The 20,583-nt window shown below is 38.0% G+C and overlaps 1 protein-coding gene across 9 annotated transcripts in view; it reads right to left on the reverse strand.

Annotated features, from left to right (window-relative positions):
• Positions 1-3,036: 3,036 nt before the first annotated feature.
• Positions 3,037-20,583, reverse strand: part of GOLGA4 (golgin A4) — a 76,171-nt gene continuing 58,624 nt past the window's right edge. For 4 of the 9 annotated variants that reach the window (XM_048296283.1, XM_048296278.1, XM_048296277.1 and 1 more), the window contains 8 exons: positions 20,104-20,217; positions 13,950-13,970; positions 13,713-13,781; positions 13,030-13,105; positions 11,087-11,190; positions 8,353-8,439; positions 5,830-5,890; positions 3,037-3,763 (listed from right to left, as the gene is read on the reverse strand). In XM_048296283.1, coding sequence (XP_048152240.1) covers positions 5,861-5,890; positions 8,353-8,439; positions 11,087-11,190; positions 13,030-13,105; positions 13,713-13,781; positions 13,950-13,970; positions 20,104-20,217 — 501 coding nt within the window. In that variant the 3' untranslated portion in view covers positions 3,037-3,763; positions 5,830-5,860. Of the gene's footprint in view, positions 3,764-5,829; positions 5,891-8,352; positions 8,440-11,086; positions 11,191-11,296; positions 11,411-13,029; positions 13,106-13,712; positions 13,782-13,949; positions 13,971-20,103; positions 20,218-20,583 lie in introns of those variants that run through there. The other 5 variants (XM_048296267.1, XM_048296274.1, XM_048296259.1 and 2 more) reach the window with 5 other exon arrangements.

The following is a 20,583-nucleotide window of genomic DNA, read 5'->3' on the forward strand; positions in this document are numbered from 1 at the left end:
TTGGCATCCTCTAATGTTTGCTAAAAAGGCAGCCCAATCTTTGATTGGCACTACTAGCACCATTTGACATACCACCAAAAACAAAAAAACATTATTCAAAGCAAAGCACCCATTTTCATGCATTCACCTTAACTTTATTTAAATTCTAAAGCAATGCCTTATTTACATACTCTTGTTTAAGAAAATCTAGAAGCAGTTAGAACTTCAGCCTGAAAAAACTCTTGTACTTAGCACACTTTCCCATTATATTAAGGAATAATTATGTGATTGCTAATGAGTATATATATATACATATATATCTGGGAAAAAACCACCCCAAACATTTAACTTTTTCAAAATGTGAATTTCGGTAGAGGTTACCTGATTTTAGTTTTTAAAAAACAATGACTCCATAATCCCTCTATAATCTCTTTATTTAGGTTACATAAGGGAAAAATATTATTTAGTCTATCCAATGTTGTATGAATATTAAACAGACTATTTCAGTTTGTTCCACTGCACTTAGGTCATGCTTGACAAAGTACAGTCCATAATTAGTTTCTTTCATGGAAAGGGAAAAGAACAAAACTGGAAAATGTGAAAAATAATCTATGTGTGAGGACAAGAGAACTGTAAGCAATCCCAGTAATACTTGCTGTCAAAGTAATAGATCCCTGCAGTGAAGTTCCCAAAGCATAAGACAACATACAGCTTACATGGAAAACTGAAGCTCATATCTATGATGTTTTACACTGCTGTAACGATAGCAATAGCAAAATCCTACAAATCCTCAGCCAGCTATGAGACGAATAGGCTTTTTCAGAGCCAAACATACTCATGTCAAGTCCAGTCAAGGCTGCTGCTCTGACAGTCTGGAGGATGCCCTTCTGCTACACAACAGAAGGAAAGAGAAGGGCTTACATTGGAAACACAAGGAATACTAGATCTTGAAAACAAATTTGATACATTTGATGTTTGATAAAAGGAAAAAGTTTAACCCCTTCCCCAAACTTCCCAGAAGCTACAAATGTTAAAGCAGCATAAAACTTAAAGTTTCGTCAGACACAAGGCAGTGGGAAATAAAGATGTAACTCTTGGTACTTAACTATCAAAAGCAACCTGTGTCCCTTAAAACCTTAAACAACAATTTAAAACCAGATGCATTCTTTAGACTGCTAGTCGCCACAATAGGCCTTGGATCACTCAAATTGTTTCACTTCTAGTTTCACTAGGATAAAAATCTATGCAAATAAATTCAGCTTTTTTTGTTTCTTTTCCTGCAGATAACCAAAAAAGGTGAATCCCAGTGCACTTGCAAAAAAAAAAAAAAAAAAAAATCCTATCCCTTATGTTCAAAGATGAGCAACTTAGAGGACTGCTTCCCCTAAAATACTTGTTAAAAATTTTATTCATGGAGGACTGATCACCCTGAACTATCTTGACAAACGAACATATACATTACAGATGTTAGTTATTAATATGGTAACTATCATAGTAGCTAGAGGTTAAATTTATGCATACTTGTGTATCACTTAAGAGGATGACAACTTACATGCCAAAAAGACCACACAGGAATTATTTAAAAGAACAAAAATACATAATTTTCCATCATGGTGGACTTCTATGATGGAATGACTGCAAAGACCAACCAATGTCATCTATCTAGATGTCTCTAAAGCCTTTGACATGGTCTCACACGACATCCTTATCTCCAAATTGGAAATACAGGGGTTTGAAGGGTGGACTATTCAGTGGATAAGGAAATGGCTGGATGGACACAACCCAAGAGTTGTGATCAATGGCTCTATGTCCAGATGGAGGTCAGTGATGAGTGGTGTCCCTCAGGGCTCTGTCTTGGGACTGGTGCTCTCTAACATCTTTATCAGTGACACAGACAATGTGATTGACTGCACCCTCATCAAGTTTGCAGATGACACAAAGCCGAGTGGTGCAATTGGCACAAAAAAAGGAAGGGATGCCATGTAGGGGCACCTGGACAAACTTGAGAAGTGGGCCCATAAGAACCTCATGAAATTAAACAAGTCTAAGTGCAAAGTCCTACACCTTGGTCGGGAGCAACCTCAGTGAGTCCAGACCAGGAGAATACTGGGAGAGGAACTCATTGAGAAGAGTCCTCTGGAGAACAACTTGGGGGTGCTGGTGAATGAAAAGCTGGACATAACGAGGCAGTGTGCACTCACAGCCCAGAAGGCCAATGGTATCCTGGGCTGCAGCAAAAGAAGATTGGCTAACAGGTCAAGGTAGGTGATTGTCCCCTTCTACCCTGATCACATGAGACCCCACCTGCAGTGCTGTGCCCAGGTGTGGGGTCCTCAGCACAAGAAAAAACACGGACCTGTTGGAGTGGGTCCACAGGATGCCACAAAGATGCTCAGTGGGCTGGAGCAGCTCTGCTGTGAAGGCAGGCTGAGAGAGTTGGGGTTGTTAGTCTGGAGAAGAAAAGGCTCCAAGACCACCTCATTGCAGCCTTTCAGAACAAGTTTTTAGACAGGCAGATAGTGTTAGGACAAAGGGGAATGGTTTTAAACTGAAAGAAGAGAGATTTAGATTATATGTTAGGAAGAAACTCTTTACTGTGAGCATGGTGAGGCACTGGAACAGGTTGCCCAGAAAAGTTGTAAATGTCCCATCCCTGGAGGTGCCCAAGGCCAGGCTGGAAAGGGGTCTCAGCAACCTGGTCTAGTGAAAGATGTCCCTGCCCATTGCAGAGGGGTTGGAACCAGATGATCTTTAAGGTCCCTTCGAACCCAAACCACTCTGTTATTCTAGAATAATTTAGAACTTCTACAAAGCAGAAGAAGAATCTATTTGCTACATTATCATGCCAGCTTTTCAGCCCACCATGTATGTGTTTCGCAGGCTGTGACCTCTTGGAAACTTGAATGTCTTCATTGACTTCTTACAGTTTAATGTACTTGAATTCTTATGAGAGTGATTTCAGTCTAGCAGTATCTCAGCTAACAATGTCTCCAACAGGAGTCAGAACAAAATTGGTGTGTCCATTAAAAGAAAAGTCATACCAAAGATATTCCAAAATTATACAGTAAATAAACTTTATTTCATCTTAGCTCTATTCATATTAGTGCTGTCAACAGTCACAGATCAGTGTATGATACAATTATGTAATAACTATTTACAATTTACAGGAACATACCTTTTCTCCAGAAAATATAAGTACAAAAGCTAGGAGTAAACAAACGAGGTACTGCAATTTGGATTTATTGTAGGCAAAAGCATATAGAAGTGACCTTTAGCAAACAATCAAGATCAAATCAGGAGAGAATAGTCAACAAGAGTGCCTAGTTCATCAGAAAAATCACCTCAATCGCTATCCATCCAAAATGTATTGCACAACTCAATCAAAAATAAAAAAAATAAATAGAAGAAACAAATCATTTATTTCAACTCTTAAAAAACACCCAGTAAAACCTGTCTAGTACAGCAGTGGGCAATTCCTTCCTTGGATAAAGTCTTTTCTCTCCTTTAAAAAAATAACCTTTAACACAAAATAGAAGAAAGTATTCAATAGAAGAGAAATAACCAAACAACCCCTGATTAGCATTTCTGTCAAGGCAGTTTTAACTGTATTCACAGTCCAAAGGTGGTGCAGAGTTTTGGTTCTTGCTGTTCTGTTTGTGACCTTGAATAATAGCTTTTCTTCTTGTCCCTTCTCAAGGGGCAACAGAGATATAAACATATTTCTAAGCAGCAATGTCATGAGACATTCTCATCATGAATTCTTCAAGACGGTCATAGCCACAACTAGAAGAATGGAAAGTTAAAAGAAATAATCAAATGTTACATTATTGAGAACAACTTAGAAGCTCTTAATATTAAAATAATGACATTTGCTTATTAATACAATTAGGAGATAGAAGAATTTCAAATAAATCAAACTGCCAAATTATTAGAGCAAGCAATTCCATTATAGTACCTGCAAAACAGTTGAGAAACTGATGAAAACAAAATAAGGTGTAGCAAAACATTCAGCAGTCTCACTGGAAATAGTGTACCACACCACTGCATATTAATTCAAAGAAAAACAAAGTTGTACTCTCTGCATAAGGCTTATCATCAAAATTGAAATGATGATGTAAAACTTTAGAGCTAGCAAATAGCTTCCTCTACAGGAAAATATCAATTGCCTTCACAATGAAGTCAGCATCCACTTAATTTCTAAGTTATATACATGCAAGAATAAGTGACAGAAATACTTGAGATGAAATAGGCAACTACAATTGAATAATGAAGTCTGAACAGTTTACATATACAGTAGCTGATGTTATGAAAGTGTAACAGATAGTTTCTGACATTAAGGTCAATATCAACAAGCTTTTCCATGGTATGTTTCAAATGCAGCTCAGAACACCTGAATTTTTTTACACCAGCATTACAGACAGCATGACAAGAATGTAAGTTCCAAACATACCTTCTGCAACCTATTCTGCAATAGTGTTGGAAGTAATTTTGTTTCATCAATATCAACAATTCAATTCTTTTCAACAAAGGGCTAAAGAAAACAGTTGCTGATTTTGTCAGAACTCATGAAGGCTGTTGGCAAACAGTCCAAACTCTACTGCATTTTAAGTGCAATGAAGTGCATTCACTACTGTATTCAAAGATGGAAAAGAACACAAAGTAGAAACCATGACTGCTAAATGAACACATTTTTTCCTTTGAAAGAGGTATTGGTTTGTGTTGAAGGCTGTGTTCGTATAACTGCAGGAGAGGAAGATAACCTGGCAATTGCACTGTGGTAACTGGCAATGACAATAACCTAAGTTAGTTAATTTTGCTCTGGCAGTGATGCAGGCCAACAACTGCATTTCAGCCAAGAGATAGCAACTGCTTCACGTGCACTCAATCAACTCCTGGCAACTGTGCAAAGCTTTCCAGTTGCAAAGGAGGAAAAAAAAAAAGTTGAAACAACCATATCCTATAGAATTCATCTGCAGAATTTATTACATATCATACACCACTAGTGACTCAAATTATAATCTTATCAGTCAGTGCAGAAAGTTTTTTCCTGTGTACTTCCATATCCCAGTCCTCTCTCAACCAACTATTGCTTGTGTGCTGCTTGTTTAGCTAGGCTAGTCTGATGCAACCTGCAGCTCTAGGCCTATGTCAGCTGTTCCATTCTTGTAACGTTACAACTAGTGTTGCAGATTCATAATTAAAGTAGATCAATAAAACTTGAAGAAAGACACAATAAACTGAGAGCATAAAGCTCCCGTAATTGTTCTCCATCATCTCTCTGCTTTAGCTTCTCTTGATATCAAAAGCTGTGATTCAGAAAGATATTGATGCTTAAATGCAATCATATCCTAATCCCTCTGCAGAGAATATTCATCAATCTTTTTTAAGATAATTCATTTTCATATTTACAAGATGTAATAATTCATTTCAAGCAGTATAGCATGTCTCCCACAAATCTGATTTGCCTATTCAAAAAAGGAACTCAGAAAATTAATAAAGACAAAACAAAGCCAAGTGCAATAAAATTCAATATTACATATTAATTGATTTAAAATCTGATTTTGTTTATACAACTGAGATTTCTGTAGCTCAATCAACACTTGAAGTTATGCTTAGGGTTAGGGTCAATCAAAAAGATTGGTTTTGAATCAATATTTACCATTTTCAAACTTGGCTTTGTAAAGCAAAACATGATTAAAAGGAGAACAAAAATTATCATATACATATACAACCAAAATTTGTTTTTTAATGAAGGAAAGCAGGCAAGAAAAAACAGCAGAAGAATCATTAATTGCATAATACAGATTTCATTTTACATTAAACAAGAATGTATTAGACTCCACTCACCCACACACTAGCTAAGTACAGATTGGTGGCATATTCAAAAGATACCACTGCGAGGTGAGGCAAACTACAAAGCCAAGAAGAAAAGAGCTTATTGGACTATTTTGTTAATAGCGTTATGTAGTGTTAACAAATAAGAACTCTGTGGACATCTTGAGATGAGATTGCTGCAGTTAGATCACAACAACTACATAGTAAAAGCCAGATAACTAAAGATTACATTGATCTAGCGGATGTTTATTGACCAGTGAATGTTACAAATTTTCAGAAACTTGTTAAATATATGCCCACTGAGAGGGTATAAAATTACGCACAGATACTTAGTACCACACACTTACTCTAGTAGCACAGTAAGTTAATAATTTACACATTAAAATTACTTACAGACGTTTTAGCAATAAACTAACAGCTTTATGTTAAAATGCACATTTATGTTGTAGTTCAGAACTTCATTGCTCATGAGAGCTAAATATTGGATATTTTCATATACCAGCATCAGTCCAATATTAAGTGTGGAGAAACACTACTGCCATGTCAGCAAATGCCAATAAATAAAAGACAAAAAAACCCAAGCATATTTCTTGACAGAATAATTTGTAAAGACCTCTCCAACTTTTTAGGTCTAAACGGAATTATGGAAGACTCATCCCTAGAATAATTTGTGCTCCAGCAAACGGACATAGTAACTTTGAAAGTGAAGGAAAAAATACTTCTTCCTTCATAATACACCCTAATATTTGAGTTTCCATTAGATGTCTAACTCAATCCCTTTGTGGATTTGGAAAGGAGAAAATTCATAGGCTAGATATGAGCCAAGAAGGGACTGCTATGTGAAACTCAAGACTTTGAAAACTCAACTATTTGAACAATGATATCCTTAACAAATCAAAGCACTTACAGCCTGCAAAAAAAACCTCACTGTGTGTTCTAGCCAAAATTTAATACCAAGGATAAAAATTTGTTGGATGAATTCAAGTTAAGTTTTTATTTTGTTTCAGACGCTGTGAATGTCTGTTGTAGGAAAAACAGGTTTAAATATCAAAAAACGAAGTGTCTGCAAAACAAGGCCCATCTCTCTGTTCTCAAAATGTTTCCTAAGTATTACTCTGGCTTACCAAAACAAAACAAAACAAATCAAACCAAAGCAAAAAAAGTCTCAGCTTTCTATTTTAATGTCAGAGAGAGAAAACCATGCTTGGGATACATGATACTTACTGAAGCTGCAGTATTATCAATATTTATATACTTCTAAAAGTATTTAAAATATTTAAGATTGCAGGACTCTCAAACGTACTAAGTGTACAGGAAAATGTTGAAGTATTTAACACTTTCCTCCGATGTGATACTGCAAGACGAAAGTACAGACTTTTTAAAAATTTGTTTCAGTGAATCTACAGGACTTTAACGTATCTACTTCAAGTGAAATGTAAAATTATTGAAATTTTTATTTTATTCTGTATTTGCAAGCACTAAATAAATATATATGCATGGTCAGTGAGAGAAACAGAATGCAATTCCTCCTCTCTCTTTAATTCCTAAATATTTCACTAAGCTGACCCACAAAGAGAGGGGTCACAGGGTTGACTCCAGATACAATGTAGAGAAGACTATTACTGCAGTTTTTATTTTAATTAAAAGTATCTCCAATACATAAAACAGTAACAGTAATACCAAAGAAATGCTCATGCTCATATAATCTTATGTCCTTTTGCATCTGCTTCTCAAACCCAATTTCACCTTTCTAGTAAATAAGTACTAAGCCAATGTTACAAAAAAGACAACATGAGAAACAATGCGGGGAGAAAGACAACACCAAAGTGTTGATGACTCTTATTTTTGACCTGTCCTGACCCAGAGTGAACGGACATATTTTCGTGTTTTTTCAGTACAAAAATAAAACAGGCTCACAAAAAAACCCCAAAACCTAATCAAAACCCCAGTCTTGTTAAGATACCCACTTAAGATAAAACTGCACACATCTCACTTCAAACACATGTATGTCAGGTGATTGAGATACTCAATTTTCTATTCTACGAGCATAATGCCTGTTGTTTTTGCCAGAAATTTTATCCTAGGGCTGAAAAAATGTTTCTTGATACATTTTCAAAAAAACTGGTATGACTTCACAAAAACTTCTGAATTTAAGAAGTGTGAATTTTATACATTATATGTATTTTTATATATACATATTTAATATGTCAGATTACTTTTTTAAATTAGAAAATTCACCCACAGAATAGTAGTGATGCTTGAACTTGCTTTGGTCCAATTGTACCCATCACTATCAGAAATATGGCTTAACTGAAGAAAAATACTAGTAAAGAAAAATGCTTGCTTTTTTTCTCACTCTTGCTATAAAGTCAAACCTAAAGCTGGAATTTGGTATTCCACTAAAGAAGAGGGAAGGAGGGAGAAACAGAGACCATTTGAATGTGGACACAGGGAAAAGAAGATGAAAAAAAAGTTTCTAATTCCTTATTCTTGACACCTAATCCTCTTGCATAAACCTGATTTACTTACATAACTTACCATTGGTCGAGCATCTTCTCGTTCTAGTATCTTCTGAGTCTGATCTGCTGGGAACTTCAGCACTGTTGTTATAACCTTGGCCATTGTCTAAAAAGATATAGGTTACCCATACATAATTCCACATCCACAAAAATGCTTTGTAATATTTTAAAAATTATTTAATTTAATAATACTGGATACTATTTTATTAATGGCAGTGGACAACTGTGAAATCAGTAAGATATAACTATTTGTTTCACATTGTATATGCATGATGTGAATTATATGAAAACAATGTTTGCACATTATATATGATAAGATTCTACGGTCACAAACTTCAGCTACTGTAGTGTGGTATAAATTCCATGGTATCTATGCTCAAATGATAGAGTCCATTAATAAGACAGTATACTAGATAAAAGTGCATGCTTAGAAAAAGCTGTCAATCTCGTTGCATATATCCTGCCAAGCAAATAATAAAGTTGGACTGGAGGGCAAGACAGTAAAACCTCTCAACAAAGACACATATACACCTTGGTCAAGCAGTTTACAAAGGATGTGATAAGTTACACATTACAAGTCATGACAGTAATTCCTGACTCTCAGATCTGTATCAATCTCCACATTTCTCTTACGTCTCCAATACTGTAGACCAACTGGTGCATTCATTAATGTCTTGATCGCATTCCAGTATCATTTACTAGGCTGCATAATTGGCAATACATCCTGGATAATTTGCACAGATTCTTTTGAACTCTGTTCAAAAAAGAGGAAGCATGTCCAGAGATATCAACAGTTCCACTACTGAATCACCTTTGAGACATGGTATACATATTTGTGCTGCAAAACGGGATCCTGCACAGAGAAGGGCCACCAGAATGATCTCACAAGACAAAATTAGATTAAAAAAACACCTCTTCTTGTCCAGGAAGATAAAAGTTGAGAGAAAGGAATATCTGTACTGAGAAGATAAATTACAACGCCTATCTTTTAACTCAAGAACTATATTTTGGGGGGGGGGGGGGGGGGGGAGGGGAGGGGGCGGGGTGGTGGTGGAAAGCACATTAATACTTTACTAACATATTTAAAACTGTTTTAAAAGGTTTTATCATTCACATCATCACTGCTCATGGTTTTCCACTCCATGTAGCAGGATTAAACCAGTTCTCAAGACATAGTTCCATAAATTTATGATTATATAATCCTGATGAGAGCAGACACTAAGCTCAGTGTCCTCCAGCAACACATCTAATGATTGAAAGAAAACCAGCAGATGAAATCAGCTTGAAACTACTTTTTGAAGCAAAACTTCACCAAAGACAGAAACTAAAGAAAAAGAAACACCAAAGAAAGAGCTAAGGACAATTTTCTTCAGCAATGATTGTAGTTTGTTGCTGTTATTGATGAAATCAACTGCAAATTTTAGTACAACACTGTTAAAAAGGGAAAAAAATGTAACAATTTATAATCCAAAGTTTTGAGGCATGTATAGCAATGTTTTGAAGATCAGTAAGAAAAAATTTTGATGAGTGAAAATGAGGTTTCAAATTAGGTTTTCTTGAATGAAAATTTGCTACGTGCATCAGCTATCTGCGGTAGTTGTCTGCAGCTGTTTCAAGACTTCCCTTAAGACAAAACACTGCTGACAGACTTTTTAGCATTTTCACTTGTGTAAGTCCCTTACAATTTGAAATCATAAAATCCACTACTGTACATATTTTTATTAATTATTTTAGTTGCTTGTCATTAAAGTAGGAGAGCCACAGGCTTGAGAACAGAAGGTAACTATTGATTCTGGGTTTTTCACATCAGAGATTTGTACTGGTAATAAAAAAAGGAATTAATATCAAAATTAAAAGTGGGATAAAAAGAGAGAAAAAGAAGAATCCCATAAGGAAAGGATGCCTTGCACTGTCCAAGTTTTATTCTGTAAAGAGCACAATGAGAACAGAGCTAATTAAGACAGAAACCTACATAAAATCTCTTTGCTTTATGGCACTCTAAGTTGAAAGCAGGTCAACAATAGAAGAACTCCAGGGAGAAGGAAAACAACAAATACAAAAATTCATCCATATAAAATTTATTATCCAAGAATAATGTTTGTGTTACAACATACCTCTTTTGAATACCATCAGTCCCTAAGCACCAGTATTGCGAGAAGCTACTAAAATTCCAATTAAGGAATGATTTCACAAGCCTGCAGCTTACAAGAAGCCTACTGTCCAGCTTTTCACTACTTTTAAGAGTGAATTAATACTACCTAAGGTATACAGATTTGGGAACACTATGAAACATCTATAAGGAACAACTGAAGAGGTATTTCACCATCTTCACAGCTACTAACAAACTGTTATTTAATCCAACTGTTACTTACCATGTTTGTGTCAAGATTACATCAAAAGATCAGTTTTGCTAATATTGTGCATACCAGCTTTCATTTTACATTAACTTTGACTGACAACAGGACTTTTGCTGATAAAATCATATCTACCCATGAAGGTTTTTGTCTTGATAGGTACAGTGGTGAGAGATGTGAAACCCCTCTCCACCTTCCACTCATCTTGGCAGGCTGACGAAGTTTCAAAATTATGGATTATGTCTCTTTGGAAGAAAACGTGAAAGCCTATTGAATCCTGTGTCAGAAATAAGCAACATATAACAAATCACAAACACATGGTACTTCACATCTATGCAGCAAGGGTGTTAAACTTTACTGTAACCTGAATCACCTGTCAGCATATACAAATTTCCATACCTTTGTCTCACGACCCATCATATATTCAAAGAGCACTTTCCTCAAGTATTCAAACTCAGTAGGTTCCTCAAACAGGGAAACATCAGTATGGTGAAGGTTTCCATCTGTGTAAACAAAAATAAGAGAATATTTATACTGAGAGTCACTCATATGAATCCAAGTTTCACTAACAGCACGAAAACAAACGAGAACAAATGCTGTACTCTGCACCTGGGATGGAGTAACTGCAGCCCTCCAGAAAGGCATTTGGGGGTGCTGGTTAGCAGGAGGTGCAACAGGAGTCAGGAGTCTGTGTGCCCTGGCAGCCAGGAGAGCAAACCTCATCTGGAGTGCATCAAACACAGCATCATCAGGCAGTCAAAAGAGGTGATTATCCCACCCTATTTATCACTGGTGCAGCCTCAGCTTGAGTACTGTGTGCGGTTCAGGGCCCCACCATTTAAAAAGGATGTGAAGGTACATGAACACAACCAGAGGAGGGTACCTCTGCTACCGGATAAGGTGCTGGTAGGCATGTCCTCTGAGAAGCAGCTGAGGAGTCTGGGTTTCTCTAATTTGGAGAGATGGAGGCTAAGGGGTGACCTCAGTGCTCTCTACAGCTTCCTGAGGAGACTCTGAGAGGAAGGTGCTGCTTGCTTCTCCCTGGTACCCAGTGCCAGGCCACATGGAAAATGGTTGAAACCTTTATCCATCATGGGGAGTTCAGACTTGACATGAGGAAACATTTCTTTACCAAAAGGGTGTCAAACTCTGGAACAGACCTCTTGGAAAAGTGGTTGATGCCTCATGTTTGTCAGTGTTGAAGAGGCATTTGGACAGTGTCCTTAAAGCCATACTTTTACCTTTTCATCAGCCCTGAAGTGGTCACACAGTTGGACTATAAAACTGATGTTGGTCCCTTCCAGCTGAAGTATGCTATGCTATTCTTCTTTCCACCTGCTTCTTTCCCTACCAGTATATGCTGAGGGAATCTTTGATGACATTTCTTCCCAGCCCTGCACTAGCAGCAGGCACCGAATACCCACAACCATCTCCCATCCTTGACTCTGTCACCTTGAGGGAAGAAGGCATGGACTTTCTGAGGGGATGAGAGATGTAGATCATCCTGAGATAATTTCACCATTTGCACAAATTTGTAAAAAGCAAGTGTGACATGGTTTTCTAAAGTCTTCTGAGTTCAGATAAGATGGGTCTGCACAGGATGGCAAAACCCCGTATCTCTAACATTAGCACAGCTCAATGCTTGAGCCCTGAGTCTTATGCAGGATTTACTCCTCAACTAACCAGCTGCAAATCTTTTGGAGGTGAGCAATACCTGTTCATTTCCCTGTGCATTTTTCTATCTTATGTTAAAATAAGAGTCTGAGAGGAACAGTACACCACCAGAGAGAAGGTCCATAAGCCCATACTCTATCTCCAAAGTGTCCAAGCACCAGTGTCTAAAGGAGAGTACATGAGCAGTGCAAGTCTACTTCTGTCTGGGTCCTGGGCTGCTCCCAGGTGGCTGGGACCAGCCTCCCCTGGGACCCCCATCATCTCCTGCCAAGGGCCATGGGGATGTGTCCCAGCTCTGCCTGGGACCTTCAGTCCCTGCCTGTGCCCTGCTGTAGGTGTGCCCATCTCTGTCCCTGTGGGTGCTCTTTGGTCCTGCACTACAGAAAGCTTAAGAACTCTGATTAGAGTTCTTTTAACTGAAGCTCTTTTTTTAACAGAGCTCTTTTAACTGAATGACATAAAAAAGAAAACATCAAACAAAATGCTGTGTGAATTGGTCATCTGAGATCACACACCAACTCTATTATAATAGACAAGAGAAAAGAAGGATATCATAAGTGTATTACGTGAGTGTTTTAAAGAGACTGATGTTTTAATAAATTTTCTAGACCAAACTGTATCTTTCAAACAAATGAAAAACTTATTTGTGATGAAAATTGTCTACTTACCTCTATATGGTGTTCCAACTGATGTGACGTAAATATTTTTCTCGTAATGTTTCAGCCGGTCTTCCAGTACATGAATCTAAACAGGTAACAGTTGACATGATAAACGGTGTTAACTAGCAGCTAAAATAAGCTTAATTGAAATAGTTTCCAGCTAAATATCGACTCTTATAAAATCAAAATACATTTGCTTTTTAAGGAAGGAAAACATTAAAAACTGTATTATTAAAAACTGTCCCAATGTTGTACATGTGTATATACACATAAAAATATCTATAGCAGATGTTGGGCATATGTTATATATTCATGTTCCTATTTTATATATAAGCACAGATAAAAAAGCACACAACAAAAATTGTACTTAAACATCAAAAAAGTTTTAGTTTTGAAAAAAAATTCCAGAATTTCATAAGGTGCATTATTCCCTTTTTCACTGTGCAATTGCTTTGCTAACGAGTATCACAAGCATGTGGTATTTTTATTCTCAGAGAATGGAGGTATACTTTGAAAAGCACACAGATCTTCTGAGAGCAAGCATGAGTGAAAACTATTTTTTTGTCTATTATATTCATAGTACCTTGTACGGAGATGTGCCACATCATCACTTGAAAAGAACAAACCTCTTAATACTGCAAACACAGAGTGTCAAACAAGAATACTTCTTACTTGTTCAACATCACCCTTACCTGCTCTTTCAATTCCTGCTCCTTCAATTTTGAATCATTGACTAGTGTTGTCTTCTGTGCAAGTTGTGCCTGAAAAAACAGTCATATATGGAAATTGCTGAAAATACATCATAGGTACCTTTGCAATAAACCTATTTATCCTTTTAACACACACAAACTTATAAGCAGTATTTCAGCTTTAAAACTGCTCCACAATGGAAGTATTAGAGAACAAAATCAATTACACGTAAGACTTACCTTTAGTTCTGTTATTGTGACCTATAACAACAATAAAAATTTAGATTAAAATGTATGAAAAATACGGATTATATCAAGCATTGGAGAAAGAAATATCAATCATCTAGCTCTGATACAGTGTTAATTGAAGATGACAAAAACTGACATTACCAAATAATAATTAGTCTCATAAATAGTTTAACTTATTTGTATTGACAGTATGTAAAGCTTATATTTAAATTATCTCATTTGATTCTGCAAGACAATTATCATAAATATAACTTCAAGAACCTAGCTTTTCCAAATCTTGATGAAATGCATATTGGAGATGAATAATAACCGAATGAGTATGAAATACATCACAGGATACCCTAACTACAATTAATACTATTCAGAATATTTTATGCATTCCCTTAATTCTTCAAGTCACATTTGGAAATGTGAACATTTACCTGAAATTAGCTTCAGTTAAGAGCTTCAAGAGCTCTGCATCTTGCAAAGATGTTTATGAAGTACAGAAAAAATTCTAAGCTGAAATTTCTATCTTTCAGTGTTCCAACTCTAAGGAAAATAATGCTTCAGTAGTCGTGGATATAACTCAAGGTTGTAAAAGCATTTCAACATCAAATAATTTATGTGTGAAATTTTTTTAAGGTAAGCTAAACCTTAAGGCAGACTGGTACATATTCACAGAATCACAGAATATTATAAGTTGGAAGGGATCCACAAGGATCATAGAGTCCATCTCTTAAAGTGAATGGCCCTTGCAGAGATCAAACCTGTTGACTCTGGCATAATGAGCACCATGCTCTAACCAATTCAGCTGATCTCAAGGTCAGTATAACTTTTTTCTTCCCAAGCCTCTTTGCAATTGTGTTGAAAAGGAGATTTATTCCCCATCTCAGGTTGATAAAATCTTTGTGGTTTCCTACACTTCACAAACAGAAAATAGGGGAAAATCATTTCTCTAAAGATCTCAAACCTCTAAATGCAATTTTTGCTTCTGAAAACCTCAATCAGACATTTATTTTCTCACAAGGAGAGACACTTTCTGGTATTTTTACCTCCAAACATTAACACTTAAGGTTGTTAGTATGTGTCAATTTTTTATCACAGTCAGACAAGTACTGTTCCAATATCTAGAGTACATTTCATGTGAAAGTAGATATGTTAAGTGTAATGTTTGGTCTAGGCTGACAACAAGCAGGACAGAAAGTTTTATAAGACAAACTTCTGTGACTTGGGAGTCTCTGATTTTAGACAAAAAATGTTGCCCACAAAAAGTTGCATCCAGTCAGTGGAAGACTTCAAACTGTTTGACTACTAGTGCTGAAGGGTAAAAAAAACCAATACCAAAACAGAAAAATGTTACAAAGCAATAAAATAAAAAAGGTATAAAGTGAGACAAAAAATACCATGGCAAACACAATTCATTTGAATGCACTGTAAAATCCAGATGTGGATTTATACAGTTCTGTTCTGGTATGTTGACAAGTTCACAAGCCCTGTGCAATTTTCTCATATAGCTCTGTAGTGCTGCCTATAAATGCTATTGTAGCCAAAATGTATTCTTTGCCATTGCAAATATGTACTATTGTACCAGGTAAAAGCAAAATTAGTTTCCTACAAACATACCAAGGACAGGCAACAGACAAACTAAGACAGAAGTAAAAATTAAAAACAACTCCATTTCTAAGGATGACAAAAGAAAACTGCCTCTTGACCCCAGAACAGATTGTGTCAGAGTAAAAATCAAATCCTGAAATACCGATAAAACAGGAACTGAAAGCCCACTTACATCACTCTAAGTATTTGAGCTTTGACTGGATAAGAAGACATACCAGGAATTATGTGTACATTCAACAGCATAATCTATTAGAATAGTTACGTTGTTTCGCAATGAAATCACCATTGTGAATAGTATCAAATAAGGCATTTACATTCAGTTGAATCAGCTATGCAAAAGAAAGCTTGTGAACAATTTGCTAAATTTGAATTTAGTTGGAATTCTCAAAATTACTCAAAAAACTTTGATGCCTGTATTCCAGAAAAATCACAGATATTTAATTGCCTTACACTCAGGAAAAAAAAAATTGCATTCTTATTCTGCAACTACTTTGAACCTGGATGCTTTAACTGTATTTAAGTACTGGCGCTACTACACAACCTGGTCTTCTTTCCCCACAAATGAAACATCCTTTATCTTTTAAAACTAAGCTGTTTATCAGCTATGGAGTTCTCTGAACTGGTTTACACCCGCCACAGATGGAAGAACTCCTTTGACTTTCTCCGAAGTCTGCCATGGAAACTCAAAGGAGTGAAGAGCTGTGGACAACATTCCAGACACAGGCAAAATTAGCTGTTTATTTTGTTTATTATAAACATATTAACTTTTAGAGATTTAATATCTGCAATATTCAAACACTTTACAGCTCTATGCTACCATTGCCAATCTGTCTGATACCCTTCTGGGAACAACTGAGGAATCATAGAATCATGGAATGCTAACAGGTTGGAATGGACCTTAAAGATCATCTAGTCTCAACACTCTCTGCCATGGCCAGGGACACCTCCCAGTAGACCAGGTTGCTCAATGCCTTGTTAAACCTGACACTGAACACTATCAGGGTTGGGGCATCCACAACCTCCCTGGGCAACCTGTTCAGTGTCCTACCACCCTCAAAGTGAAAAACTCCTTCCTAATGTCTAATCTAAATTTCCACTCTTTAAATTTATACCCATTATTCCTTGTCCTGTCACTACAGTTCCTGATGAGAAGTCCCTCTCCAGCTCCCCTGTAGGTCCCCTTCAGATACTGGAAGTTTGCCATGAGGTCTCCATGCAACCTTCTCTTCTCCAGGCTGAACAGCCTCAGCTTTCTCAGCCTGTGTTCATAGGGAAGGTGCTCCAATCCTCTTACAAACTTCATGGCCCTCCTCTGGACTTGCTCCAACAGTTCCAGGTCTTTCTTATGTTGGGGACACCAGAACTGTGCACAGTACTCCAGGTGGGATCTCATGTGAGCAGAGTAGAGGGGCAGAATCACCTTCTTTGACCTGATGGCCACACTCCTTGTGATGCAGCCCAGGATTTGATTGGCTTTCTGGGTTCTGAGCACACACAGCTGGCTCATGTCGAGTTTTTCATCACTTGTCAACTCCAAGTCTTTCTCCTCAGGGCTGCTCTCAATCACTTCTCTGCCCAACCCATTGGTGTGTCTGGGATTGCCGTGACCTGGATGTAGGACCTTGAGCTTTGCTTTGTTGAACTTCATGAGGTTTGCTTCAGTCCACATCTCAAGCCTGTCAAGGTCCCTCTGGATGCCATTATCCCTTCCCTCCATCATGCTGACCACACCACCACAGAGCTTGGTGTTTTCAACAAATTTGCTGAGGATGCACTCAGCACTGATAGGTTTCACTGTCCATGTCACTGACAAAGATGTTGAATAGTATCAGCCCCAGCGAGTACTGACCCCACGAGTGCATCAAACACAGCATCATCAGTCAAAAGAGGGGATAATCCTATTCTATTTATCACTGCTCCAACTTCATCATGTAACTGGTCTCTACGTGGACAATGAGCTGTTGACCAAAACTCTTTGTGTGTGACCATCCAGCCAGTTCTCTATCCACCAAGTGGTCCATCCACCAAACCCCTGTCTCTCCAATCTGGAGACAAGGATGTAATGTGGAACTGTGAAATACTTTGCATTAAGTCCAGGTAGACAACGTCAGTTGCTCTGCCCCCGTCCACCATTGCTGTAGCCCCATCATAGAAGGTCACCAAATTTGTTAGGCATTACTTCCCCCTTGTAAAGCCATTCTGGCTGTTACAAATCACCTCTTTTTTCTTCTTTTTTCCTATGTGTCTTTGCATAGTTTCCAGTAGAATCTGCTCTATGACCTTGCCTAGCACAGAGGTGAGACTGACTGGTCTGTAGTTTCACTGATATTCCAGTTTCCCCTTTTTAAAAATGGGGGTTACTTTTCCCTTTTTCCAGTCATAAGGGACTTCACCTGACTGACACAATTTTTCAAAAATGATGGATAGTGTCTCAGTGGCTTCATCTCCAGCTCCCTCAGGACCCGTGGATGAACCTCATTGAGTCCCATGGACTTGTGCACATTCAGGTTCTTTAGGTGGTCTCGAACCTGATCGTCTCCTATGGTAGTGTGTTGGTTTGCATGGCCTGGTTTTAGGTAGTGGGGAGGCCACAGAGGTGGCTTCTGTGAGAAGCTGCTGGGAGCTTCCATCATGTCTGGCAGAGCCAGTCCCTGATGGCTCAGAAGATGGACATGCTGCTGGGCAAGGCTGGACCAATTAGAGATGATGGTAACGCCTCTGTGATAACATATTTAAGAAGAAAATCAAAACAAAGTGGTGGTGTAATTTGAATTCCAGCTACAGAAGAGGAGGTGGTTAGAACATGTAAGGGAAACAACATGGAGACACCAAGGTCAGTGGAGAAGGAGGGGCAGGAGGAGCTCCAGCCGCTGGAGCCGAGATTCCTCTGCAGGCTATGGTGATGACCATGCTGAAACAGGTTCCTCTCATCAGCCCATGGAGGTCCACGGGGGATGCAGAGATCCACTCACAGCCCGTGGGGGAGGTGCTCATGTTGGAGCGGGTGGATGCCTGGAGGAGGCTGTGATCCAGTGGGAAACGCGGTGGAAAGAGGGCGCCCTTGCTTCCAGGCTGGAGCAGCCTGTCCTTGGAGGTCTGCACCCCATGGAACAGTGACCCATGCCACAACAGTTTTGGGAGGACTGTTTGCCCATGGGAGGGACTCATGCTGCAGCAGTTTTCAGAGGACTGCTGTTCCGTGAGATTGGAGCCACGCTGGAGAAGTTCACAGAGAACTGTCTCCCGTGGGAGGAACCCCACAATGTAGCAGGGGAAGGACTCCTCTACCTGAGCAGCAGAAGAAAACTTCAGGTGATGAACTGACCAAAACCCTCATTCCTGTCTCCCTGAGCTGTTGGTGGGAAGGAAGGAAGGGTTGAGGGGAAAAAGGTGTTTTTAAGGGTTTATTTTACTTCTCATTATCCTCTTCTGATTTTGTTAGTAATAATTCACTTTGCACCTGTAAGTTGAGCCTGTTTTGCCCTTGGAGTGTTTTCTCCCTGTCCTTATCTCAACTCATGAAGCCTTCATTAAATTTTTCTCTCCTCTGCTCAGCTGTAGCAGGGGAGGGTGAGTGAGTGGCTGTCATGGGTTCCTGGTGTTTGGCCAGGGTCAAACCATGACAAGTAGGCTCAGGGTCTTCATCCTCCCAGTCCCTGCATCTGCCTTTCTTGACTTGGGTGGCGTGGCTGGAGCACTTGCCATTGAAGACAGAGGCACAGAAGTTGTTGAGAACCCCAGCCTCCTCTTTGTCCAGGGTAGCCAGGTTTCCAATTTCCTTCCAAAGAGGGTTCACATCATCCATAGTCTTTCTTTTGCTTGCAACATATGTATAGAAGCCCTTCCTGTTTGCCTTAATATCCCTGGCCAGAACAATTCTAACTGGGCTTTGGCTTCCCTAACTTTGTTCCTAGCTTCCTGTACAATTTCCCCGTATTACTCTCAAGCCACCTGTTGTCGTTTCCACTTCCTAAAAGCTCCCCAGGGCTACCTGTTGTTAAAATGAAAAATTTAAAAGTAAGGTAAATATGAATTCTCATCAATGATTCAACAACTCATACACTTTTTCTCTCCTCAGTATAACAGCTACTATAGTATTTTCACCAAAGAACTCCTCAAATTAAAATGTAGTCTCAGAAAGACAAAAGCATGAAGTCAGTCTTCTTTCAATGAAGGCCTCTCTATCCATAACTGATATATTCAAGGCACTACTTCAGACACCTTTGAAACATGAATTTTTTTAAAAAATCACACTTAAACTTACTTAACAGGATTTTCTTTCCTTCTAACAGGCGTCAAATAAAATCAAGATAAACACATGTAGAGGGCAAAATCCCCCACCTTAATAATATCAACAGAACTGGACTTTTCAACATACCAATTAAAAAGGTAGTGTCAAATATTGCAGATTCTGAAGAGATTCATTTTGTACATGAAAATGAAGGCCAGATATATAAATAAAATCCAATTAGGAATAAACTACAGAATTTCACGTGGAGCAAGAATTTCACACTTAAAGATATAAAACCAAATGTCAGTGCCAGCTCACTTTTTCACTGCTGCAATATTCCTCTTCTGCAATCCTTTGTCTGTATTCCTTCTGCAAGTCTTTCAGCTGTGCCTGCAATTCATGAACTTTTGCTGTCATCTCTTCTTCACGAGACTTCAAAATACAGGGAAAAAAACTACTTACACAATTAACCATTCAAAACCTTAACTATGGTGGACATAAAGCAATCAACAAACTATACAACAAATACAAACAACAAATACTATACACAGAAAGGATATGCTTGAAATTTGTGCAAAAGCTAATTACATCAGAGGCCTACAGAATAGACCAAGAAAAAAAATTCATGCTTAACAAGATTTTGTAGGCCTCCAACAACAAAGATTACATAGTTAGGATTACAGTTACATTTTTAAAAATTCAAGAAAAGATCTATTTCTCTTGGGCACTAAAACAGCATTTGAGTATAATCCAGTAAGTGCATGAAGGTCATAACATTCATGGAAGGGGCAGATGATT

The sequence above is a fragment of the Corvus hawaiiensis genome, chromosome 1 (genome assembly GCF_020740725.1).
Source record: "Corvus hawaiiensis isolate bCorHaw1 chromosome 1, bCorHaw1.pri.cur, whole genome shotgun sequence".
NCBI classification, from domain to species: Eukaryota; Metazoa; Chordata; class Aves; order Passeriformes; family Corvidae; genus Corvus; species Corvus hawaiiensis.